The following is an 11,447-nucleotide window of genomic DNA, read 5'->3' as shown; positions in this document are numbered from 1 at the left end:
CATTCCATGGCCTATAAGAGAAGCTCCAGTTATGGCAGCTGATTAACAGGCTTCATGGCTGGTCCGATCCCTAGTCAGGAGGTGGTGTTCTGCTCAGCCCTCTGCCTGCCCAGATCCTCTCACTTTCCTACCCACCTGTGGTCGCTGGCCATGCCCCTTCCCCTTACAGCCAGCCCTACCACTCCTGGTCCTCTCTCAGCCCATTCAGTCTCTCAATTTTTCTGCCCTATATAAGACTTAACTTCAGAACAGACTTCCTTCTCATAAAAAAAGCTATAGATAAATATACCATATCCACCCCCCACAATTGGTGCAATGAAAACCAGCCTGTTCCAAGCCAATTTTAACATAATGACATCTTGATTGATTATAATTCACACCATTTGGAACTGGATTTTACAATTTCAATTTTCTAATTTCAATAGATTAAAAAAATTATGTACTCTTATCCTGCAACACTTTTACTACAATCCACCCCCAAATGTCACAGTCTTTTCTTAAAAGGGTAAAACGTCAATAAAAAGAACCAATGCATGCATTCAACATGACTTAATTAATGTATTGAAGAACACAGTAGCACTTTAACAGATGAACTTGGCTGTAACAGGCGGTGAAGCTTAAAATACACAGCTATCATATTGTGTACCATTTTCTTTGCACACTCTGTCTGCAGGATACATATGCCTCACTGGCCTACTTTGTAAAAAGATTATCATCTTTGGAAAGAATTATAAAAGACACAAATGAATTAAGATGAAGCTGAAGAACGTACCATACTTTTCATTGCAGTTCTAAAGCAGTCTTTCATGACGTTAACAGTTACTGATGTGTGAAGTATTTATAGTTAAATATTTCTATGACCTGCAGAGGGTTGCCTGCTTCCAGAAGCTTCCACCCACTCTTTTGTAACCAAAATCAGTCTAGGGAACACCATTTATTTTGCTGTTTAATGCCCAACCCCTTCCCAGAAGCAATTATTTAATTTTATATAATTTATATGAACCGCACATAGCAGCTTTAAATGGGGCGGACAAGTGGTTGCAGGGGTCGCCAGGGCACCCTAGAGTTGCAACCCCTTTTTAATATAATTACAGCAGTGATTGGGACCGCTGCAGCTGGCTGCTGGAAGACAAAGGGTGACCAGCAGAAACCAACTGGATGCATTTCTGTGCATTTGATGGATCAAGGAGCCTATCACATGCCTGTTCCCAATTACAATGTCTATCAACATTGCTGGCAGAAGTGATGGCTGCCTCTCCGTGCTTCACAGTAATCATGAGTGTGGCAGGACGCTCTGTACCCCGACTGGGTACTCCCACCAAATGTTGTGTGTATAGGCAGGCTTGTTTAAGGGAAGTGTATATAAGCTCACTGGCCACTTTATTAGGTACACCTGTTCAATTGCTTGTTAACACAAATAGCTAATCAGCCAATCACATGGCTGCAACTCAATGCATTTAGACATGTAGACGTGGTCAAGACCACTTGCGGAAGTTGAAACCGAGCATCAGAATGGGAAAGGAAGGGGATTTATATCACTTTGAACGTGGCATGGTTGTTGGTGCCAGACAGACGGGTCTGAATATTTCAGAAACTGCTGATCTACTGGGATTTTCATGCACAACCATCTCTGGGGTTTACAGAGAATGGTCCGAAAAAGAGAAAATATCCAGTGAGCGGCAGTTGTGTGGACGAAAAAGAATGAAGGCAGTTTTGAAGGCAAAAGGGGGTCCAATCCTGGTACTAGCAATGTGTACCTAATAATGTAGCCAGTGAGTGTATGTGTGTATAGGCAGGTGTGCAAAGACAATGTTGACGTGTGTGTGGACAGGTGTGTATAAAGGCAGTGTATATGTGTGTGTATGGGCGGGCATATGTATGGCAGTGTATATGTGTGAATATGGGCAGTTGTGTGTGTAAGGTCAGTGCAAATGTGTGTGTATAGGCAGGTGTGTAAAGGCAGCGTATATGCGTGTATAGGCAGGTGTGTAAGCATAGTCTATATGTGTGTTTGCAGGCAGGCGTGGGTAAGGGAAGTGTATATTTGTATGCATGTGCATGTGTGTGTATATGGGCAGTGTTAATATGTGTATATAGGTAATGTATATATGTGTGCATGGGCAGGTGTGTGTGTAAGGGTAGTGTATATGTGTATAAGGGCATAAAGGCGTGTGTTTATGGGTAGGTGTGTGTTTTTAAGGCCTGGCTGTAATCAGCATTTCCTGTGCGCTCTCCAATGTTGTTTTGTATTTTTCATTTAATCTTACTGGTGGTTAGGAGTTTGGCCATCCCCATAGGGTACATAATAGTGTGATCACTTAAGTGCATTTTGGATGAGTACCGTTGTTCATTTGCTTGTAGTCTGGGGCACTGACTTGGTCATTCTAAAAAAGGTATGCATTTGAAATATTTTCTCTTTTACCACTTAAAATGCAGAGATGATCCATTCCATTATAACAACTGGACACTGTAGACTTTTAATAACACCTTATTTTCATCAACCCCTTCACTGCAAAGCCATACATGTATGAGCACTAAATGCAAAGCATCCATCCAAAAAAATGGTCGGCTAAAAAAGAGCTTAGGAAGCGATCTTCCCAGAAATTACAGCATGGAAAGAGTTACAATACCAGTATTTGAAATATGCTAGGTTGTCTAGTTTCAGAAACATTTGGTTTGATGTGGTGAGTTGAACTTCGCCACTTCAAAGATGTCCCACATAACACATGGGCACATGATGACAAGATGTCAAAATTCCAAAAGAGAAAATGCGCACCTGCCAAATTGTCTTTTAGCCCCCAACAAAGCTATGCATGAGTGGTATCACTGTACTCAGCAAATGTTGCTGAACACACATTGGCTTGTTGTTTGGCAGTGACATGTACCAGGAGCTGTAAATTCCCACCTAAAATACAATGTGTGTGAAAAACAAACACAAAATAATTACCACCACAACATTGACAATGGCTGGTGGTAGAATAAGTGCATGTAAAGCGTTAAGTTGCTAGCATTTGAAATACGTTTTCAAAATACATTCAAAAATATATGGTTTGATGGGGTAAACTGAACTGACCGTGTTGAAAGATGACCCAAATAAGACATGGAGGCAGGATGACCAGATTAAAAAACGGTTTTGAAATAGCAATGTGCTACTTGTACTTATGGCCCTATAGCTCGTAAAAATAAAAAAAGCATAAAAACAGTATTTATAATTCTTTCTAAACACAGGGCAGACAGAAAAATCGAATAAAAGCAGAAAATAGTTTTTTTATTATTTTTTAAAAAAATAAATTAGATGATATGAAATAAAAAAATATACTTTGTGTGGGTTCAGTTAATGAGAAGAAAATTGCTAAACAGCAACACTCCAAAAAATGTTAAAACAGCCAATGTCACAGAGTGCGCTAAAAAAAACAGTCTTGTCACTGATCGTTTCCAGCTTTGTTGAAACCCTAATACAGCAGACCATTAGATGTTTGAATAAGGTCAGGTTATTATGAGGAAATGGGCTCCTATTTGTCATTTTGGGTTTAGGTGAAAGGCGCGCCAACTGTACTCACCAGGATGGCTGTAGGCTTTGCTTAGATCACCGTGATGAGGAGATTCTGGGAACCATGAAAACATATTTAAGCAAAACATGTATTGAGTGTTACATTTTGTGGTACCCGTGGTGTCTGCTGTACCTGGTAGCGGGATTCTCCTTCTGTGGTAGAACATTTCGATTCCACCGGGCTATGTAATATAATGGACGCATCACATTGTTATACATTATGCACTATGATCTAAGACGTTATAAATGGCAATAGCGAAACATGCAATAATCTTGTCACTGGGCATTATGAATATATGTGTATACATATATTATATAATATATATACACTTTACGCAATAAACGATCATAGAACACATAACTAAAGAGCTCAGCCAGGACAACGCAATTCTCAGCGCTGAGTAAACGTCAGAGTCTTCGGCTGTCAGATGTAAGTGGAACCTTTGTTCTATATACTGTGCAGTCCGGGGGTAGAATTAGAGGCGGAACAGGAAGAAGCTGGTGACATTCCCATGCTTGGGCAGAGGACGTGTCTGTTGCCCTAGAATATAGGCAGATCACATCGAAACGGTGGCATAAAGATAATTATCACAGTTAAACGGCGTTGGGGTGACAATGGCAGCGGGCTTAAGCTGGAGGCTGCTATCGGCCGCGCGGTGTAAACTTGTGAATAGAGGCTGTGCTGCAACGGACAGGTAGCATGCTTTATATTGTACCTGCATTGCAGAGAGCACTGATTCAAAATGAACTGCACACTTAATGCACAATGCCCATATTATACCATATGTGTGTGTGTGTGTGTATATATATATATATATATATATATATATATATATATATATATATATATATATATATATATATATATATATATATATATATATCTCGTAGTAGTCAGAAGTACATGAGATTTGTAATGGAGTCCTTGTACATGGGACTTATTTGCCAGTGTGGTTTTCTTTTATTTAAAAGGACATATTCTGGTTTATTTTAAAAAGCGATTCTGATGTAAAGTTTGATAGATAGTTTTGTCCCTATAGCAACCAAAAAGTGGTCCTGCTGGTTGGAGCATTCTATTGCTATGGTGATAGGACCACTTCAACAACTTTGCCGTAGCATCACTTTATTGGTAGTTCAGCAATCTAGTATTATTAATGTTAATGGTACTTCAACAGATTCAGTGGTTGTTTACAATGAGATTATAAATGAAAATAAGTAATAATAATAAAATAATATGTTACAGAGACAGAAGGCTTGCTAGAGCTTCTGATCTGAAGCATGTGTAATAATTAGTGATTTAGAATATTTTTATTCTGCCGCACCCCCCCCAAAAAAAAAATAAACAAAATCTGCCTTGTAAATAGTTTTACTTTGTGCCATGTTTCTGGTATATTATTTGCCGTATTACAGTTAAATTGATTTTTTTTCCTGTCCACTTGCAGTAGAGCATCCTGTGTGGTGTTAGTGAGAAGCATTCAGACAAACACCTGGTGGGATGAACATCTTTCAGAAGAAAATAAGGAGTTTTTAAAGCGGCTAACTGCAGAGGAATACAAAGAGCAAACCGAAAGCAAGTTATGTCCTCTGAAAGATGAGCCCTGGCCTATAAAGCCGTGGGAACCTGGTAAGAAGAAAGGGGTTCCAACATTATTAAATATATTTATATTGAATGCATTTTTGCCATAAAGTATACCTCCTAACCTTAGTTTACAGAATGGGTGCCAGATGGGCATATTTCTAAATGAAACAATTTTAATAGCAAGTGGAGTGTTACGTTATAGAATTGTGTATAAGATAATGTGCCAAATATTCACTTAAACTTGCGTTGGTTTCAAGCTGCTGTAAGCTGCCGATGAGTCGAAAGTCATGTTGAACTATGCAATTAACCAAGGGAAGGCAAGTAGCACTCTCCATCCCGAGGGTAGAGATGAAGAATATTTAAATGGGACAGGATTGCTTAAGCCTTTGCTCCTTTGCTTGAGCCTTTGATTGCAGCTCAGCAACTAGTCATGGGATATTCCTCGCATTAATGGTATTTCAGATTTCTCCCCTTTTGTAAAGGTTCTGCTTGTGCTGGTAGAAGCTGCATTTGAGAGGGTCAGGGGAATAGGAAAAAACTTCTATCCTAGAGCTAATGTCCAAGTTCCTGCACTCCTTTATTTTTAAAACAATTTTGTAAATAATGAGTTTCTCCTGCAAGAATAACTGAGTTGGATCCCATGATGTACAGTAGACTTGTACAAATGGACCAAAAACGATTCAGGCAAATTCTTTGTTTTTGGGCCATTCGTTTTCCAAATTTAGATTCCTTCTCTTTAGGCTCAGATGAAATTCGGAGGAGTTTGTCCCAAATAGGTATTAATCCCAGCTTCCATAGTAGGATCATTTACCTTTTCATCATGATATAAGCCTATTTTGTAATGTTCTATTCTCCAGGTTCCAACAGGGTTGGTTTAGTAGCAGTGAAGCTGGGGATGATGCCATTATGGACCAAATCTGGTGAAAGACATGCTGTCACAATGCTTCAAGTAAGTTATCTGTTTCCATTTGTGTCTTTCAAATGAAGGGTTTGTTTTTTTTTTTTTGTTTTTTTTTTTATTAAATCCTTAGAGTGTATGATGATGTCATTAAAATGCCAAGAGAAGATTTCCTTACTTGAACAGCTGTTTTTTTGCTGTCAACTTGTGAAAAGGAATAAAAGAAAAAGCCATCGTGCCTCAAATGGAGAGAGAAATATCTAAAACAGTAAGAATGGCAAAAAAGTGATCACATTTAGGAAGTAGGAAAATGGATAAAGGGGTATGGGCACTATGAGTCAAAATGGATACTTGTTATTGGGCTGTAGAACAAGATTTGGAGCCATAAAAACTTTTTGGCCCTGAGCGCAATAGGCCTGTGAGGTCCTAAAAGCTTGGCAACTGCAGTTTGTTTCTGAAGGTTTATTGGTAATAAAGCCTTAGCACTGCAGTAAAAGATGCAAGGAGACTTCGAAAAAAGGACAATTTGTAAAATTATGATGGCCACAGCAACTGCATGTATATGTCCTTTAGCCAAACAGAGGAGGTGGTGCATGCACCAAAGATTATTACTGGAGGTGTTATTGGCACATTTCAGTAGAACATGGCAATATTGTTTGGGTTTGAGAGCTGTGTATTCTTCTTAAATTGTTATTGTCTATTCAATTTCTTATTTCTTCTTCTGATTTATTTGGTTGACTACATCTGGTGTTCTTTCTCTGTAAGAAAATGTAACTCTTTACTCGCAAAAGTATGGGATCTATTTGAGTTGGTCATGTGCAGTGAATAATAAAGCTATGAGCATACCTGGTAACTCAGGTAACTGGGTGAAGCACTGGTTCTCTGGGTCAAGACTCCATTCCTATGGGTTGCGGGAGCGGGGTCTTGTCATGCCCCGCTCCCCGCCCGTTTTCCCTTTAGATGGGTGTGTTTCCTGCTGCCGTCAGGTGGATCACCCCCTGGCATCAGTGTGCAGTCCTGGCCGTGTCCCGCAAGGGAAGGCTCCGGGTAGCCGGAGCCCATAAGTTTAAAATAAGAGCATCTCACAATTCAAATTAACAAAAACATTGTAATCTGCAGGATATTTCCCTCATTTATGATTTCACTATGTAGCACTGTATGCAGAAGAATTTGTCTCTATTGCAGTAGTTCATTATGTATATGGTGCCTTGTGGTGGCGAGACAAATAGAGAGCATTGCAAACAAACCACAGCTCCTTAACTACTGAAATGTACAGGCCTTTTTGGTTCTTAAAAATTACTGTGTTTTAGTCCCTTTGTTTCTTTCTGTAATAGTATGGTAACTTTTACAAGGAGTTTGAGGATTGACATGAAGTGTTTATCTCAGTTTTGGGAGCAATTCTTTCTCTCAGGTGATTCATGTTCTTGAAGATTGAACAAGATGTCTGTGCGTTAGATCAGCACGCAGGCGGTAAAGTGAAGGACTAAACACAATTTGCTGTTTATTGGCCGATTCTTTTTTTTACATCATTCAGAACACAAATCCTACTAAGAGAATATGAGAGAGAAACTGTGCCCTGATAACCTGCTATAAAAACAAGTTAGTGCATGAGCGTTGTCATTCTCTACCAATACAAACTGACGCCGCACACAATTTGTGTGTGATTAATACTAAAATTGCATCTTTGCGTGTCAAAATCTAAAGGTTCTGTTTCACCTATTCTACTGAGTTTATAACTTTTCTAACTAAACGCACCATTACAACATCATCGTTAGCACTGTTGAATTCCCGAACCTTTCCAAGAAATAATTGTTGACTAATGTAAAATTGTGTTGTTCCTAATTTTTGCCATTACACTTATTTGTCTTGTCACACAAAAGCAAGCACCAGTAGGTTGTTGCCATAGAAACACTCCCTAGTAGTTTATTTTTATGAGAATAAAACTTTCAGATGAAAAAAATAGAATGACCTAGCTGCTAATGTTTATTTGATGAACATGCTGGAGAGCTAATTAATGTCTACGTTGAACAGCAACACAACTTTTACCATAATTTAATGCATTGTAGTTGGTGGTTTTTACAATAAGTGTAATAGTTTTAAGATGCATTTGGTGTAGAATTATGGGTTTATATTACCTCAGGGAGACTGTTTCAGGGCATAACAATTTCCATCATTTACCCACATTAGCAAAGTTACCAGTCACCTTCTGCTAATTTAAAGGAGAAATTTAATGAAGAGTAAATAATTATACCAATTCCTAGAACAGGAACTTCAGATCTCCCAGTTTAACCATAAAGTGCATAAATAATTCATGTATATTTCTTTCTTTCACACTATTGCATATGTTAGGCGTTCTCTACTAAAATGTACGGTTTCGGAAAGTGATAGACCGTTGTTTGTAAGTAAGTGTTATGAGAATAGATATTACCATTCTTTTTTTTTACCAATATGTTGTATTTTTGCCCTCATCAGACTGACCGTTAGTGGCTTGCAAACACTTTAGTCATACATACAATATTTAGGGGTTCTTGACAATTGGCACTAATACATTGTCATTTATGACAGGAGCATAGTTAATCTTTTAATCTTTGTTGATTTTAATGGCTTTTCTTTCAAGTCTCCCAGCAGTCAGTCCATTTAGAGTCATTTCACTAATTGGTGGATCCGATTCAGGCAAATGAATGTTCATGTTTGAGCACATGTGACTTGGTCAACACAGTTTAGTTACTGGTTGACTCGGCTTTGCCAGTTAAGCAAATGCTTCTAATCTAGCTTGTGATGGATAAAGGTGTACCCATCTCATTCGTGAAACCTTTCCCGTCAGAAGACCTGAGTTGGGATCCCAGTAGAAAGAATGCCTTTTGTTGTGCTTATGTTCATGGGTGTTCATGGAAAGGCATGGATCACTATTTCTTCAAGGCCAATTTCCTTTATCTCCCTGTACAAAAAACATCAGTACTTATTATTCCTCGTTAAACCTATAGAGTTGAAATACATTACATTTAATTATACAAATGTATGTTACATTTTAATACTACTGAATTAGTGTTAAATATATGCAATATATACATAGCACATATACATATTTTTTTCAGTTAAAACCATGTGAACTTAAGTCTAATTTTATTTGCTCAGATCTCAGTAAATTGTGATTCGGTAAAAAAATATGATTTTAATGGTTCAAAAACAATGACAGCTCATCAGAGCAACGTTGCCACCTATCTCTAGAACTTATATTTCACGAAAGTTTGCCACGTTATTTAGTTACAGTGGGCATGCTTTTCCACATTGCTGCATTTTTATTTAGGTTTATTTTGGCTTGTTTCATTAGTTCAATACGCCACATAATCAAACATACAATATTCAGGTATTTATTGGCGTCTCCAGTAAACTAGCAAAATAATTCACTAGAATGGGGCATTTGGATCCCTTGGTAAACAATAAAGCCTGATTTGTGCTAGCTCTGCCCAAATATGAATCTGATAAATGATGGAACTTTTCATCAGATTGAAGTAGTCATCACAAAAACGGTTCAAAGCCACACAATGCTATGTTCGAAATCCATTCCTGAACACCTCAATAAAAAAATGAGATTATGTACCCTTTTCCAGACTAATGCAAATCTCCATTGGCCGTTGAGATGTCCATGTCCATGTCTTGTATTACCTGCATCTCTGACTGCCATCGATCCAAAGATTCACCTTTTCAGATCCTACCTGCTCTGAGCTTTGCAGTGACATCATACAAAATTGTTATGTCATTTGAATTTTAATACTTTCTCTTAAAGGTGCAAGATTGCCATGTTATTAAATACACGCCTAAGGAAGAGTTCGATGGAAAAACAGCAGCGCTTACTGTAGGCGGAAAAAATGCATCACCCTTTTACGTACGTATTTTATTCCTTTTGATGTCTAAAGTGTTTTTTTTTGTTTTTGTTTTTTAATGTGAATAATGATTAAATTCTCTAATTTTAGTACCATGATCCTAATTTGATTGAAGGAGAAACTCGTTCACTTCTGTCAGTCGGTAGTGCCAGTTTTCTGTATATGTGTGTATCCTCACCATCACATTGAAAGATGGGAGTTTTCTGTGGGACTTGAAGGCCTTAAATATTAATGTTTTGGGGACAGTCACATATAAAACATGCTGACTTGACTGTTCCTGTAATAGCCTGAGGACAGATTACGACAAATCAATATACCAAATGCTTAGAATTTTAAGGCAGTCTAAACCAAGTTCATTGGTTCATGAATTCTGCTGGCCTCTAGGTGGACAACCTGTCATAAAGCAGTAATGTATAGTATTCCTTCTCTACAAACACCATCAGTTCTACTTTTTAAATAGACCATTCCTGGCAAACGTGTACTGCACTGTTTTGTTAAGGGAACAGTTGTCGCAACAAATTAGCACACACACACACAGTAACATACTCGCACACACTCTCAGTATCATATTCACATACACACACACACTGTAACATTCAAATACACATAGTAACACACACAAAAACAACATTTTCATACACATACCAACACACAGTAACATACTTACACAAAAATATGTAGTAACATTAACACACCTCATGTAACATATTTACACTCACAGTAACATACCTGTACATACTTACACACACACAATTTTCTTTTAACCTATACATTTGTTGGCTCAGAACAGCTCTTCTACTTACTGCTCCCTCTCAATCCTCACACGAGGCTTGCATCTGTCTCTGGAAAATGACGTCTTACTTGGACTCAAACTCGGTGCAGTAAGGTAGCGCAGTATGCACGGTCAAGGGGATGGGGCTCAGTGGTTGTGGCTTTTGGGCCTCCCCTGCCAAACCCTAAGCACCAGGAAGAGAGTTCTTGTTGCCATGGTGACCTGGGGTTTGTAGTGCCCAGGGTTTTAATCAACATTGTGGAGACATCCAAAATTTAAATAAATTCTTCATGTAACTGAAATTAAATTTTTTTATTAGAATGTCTATTTGGCTTTCACAGAAAGTGGCCTATATTAGCTCCCACTATGTGACACGAGGCTCGAGATGTGTTTTACGCTCTTAGTTGAGAGGGTCTTATATTTCCTTTTAAGTGCCCTTTCCTTATAAATGGGATTACCCAAGTGTGACACCACAGTCAAGTCTCTAAATTGCTTCCTGAGAGACTGGAATTGGAAAGAGACGAGTCCTTCCTCCAGTGGCTCCTTATCCACCTGCACAATTTGAACTGTAATTAGATATCTGCAAGAATTGGATCTCATGTCCCTAAATGCATGTCTCCAAACAGTTTGTGTGCTGCCCGAGACATCAGTAATATGGGCATAGGGTAATCTGGGGGTAAGAAGGAACGTGTCCTCACTTAAATATACAAATTGTTTATTTCAATCAGTATACCTTGCTTTAACGCTAATATATGTACAATTTG

The 11,447-nt window shown here is 38.3% G+C and overlaps 1 protein-coding gene across 1 annotated transcript in view; it reads left to right on the top strand.

The window, feature by feature from the left end:
• The first annotated feature begins 4,018 nt into the window (after window positions 1-4,018).
• MRPL3 (mitochondrial ribosomal protein L3) overlaps window positions 4,019-11,447 on the top strand; it is a 44,052-nt gene continuing 36,623 nt past the window's right edge. The window contains exons 1-4 of the mRNA XM_053466339.1: window positions 4,019-4,245; window positions 4,993-5,174; window positions 5,987-6,078; window positions 9,815-9,913. Coding sequence (XP_053322314.1) covers window positions 4,166-4,245; window positions 4,993-5,174; window positions 5,987-6,078; window positions 9,815-9,913 — 453 coding nt within the window. The 5' untranslated portion in view covers window positions 4,019-4,165. The remainder of the gene's footprint in view (window positions 4,246-4,992; window positions 5,175-5,986; window positions 6,079-9,814; window positions 9,914-11,447) is intronic.

This window comes from Spea bombifrons, chromosome 5 (genome assembly GCF_027358695.1).
Source record: "Spea bombifrons isolate aSpeBom1 chromosome 5, aSpeBom1.2.pri, whole genome shotgun sequence".
NCBI classification, from domain to species: Eukaryota; Metazoa; Chordata; class Amphibia; order Anura; family Pelobatidae; genus Spea; species Spea bombifrons.
This window is presented reverse-complemented; position numbering and strand designations above follow the sequence as displayed.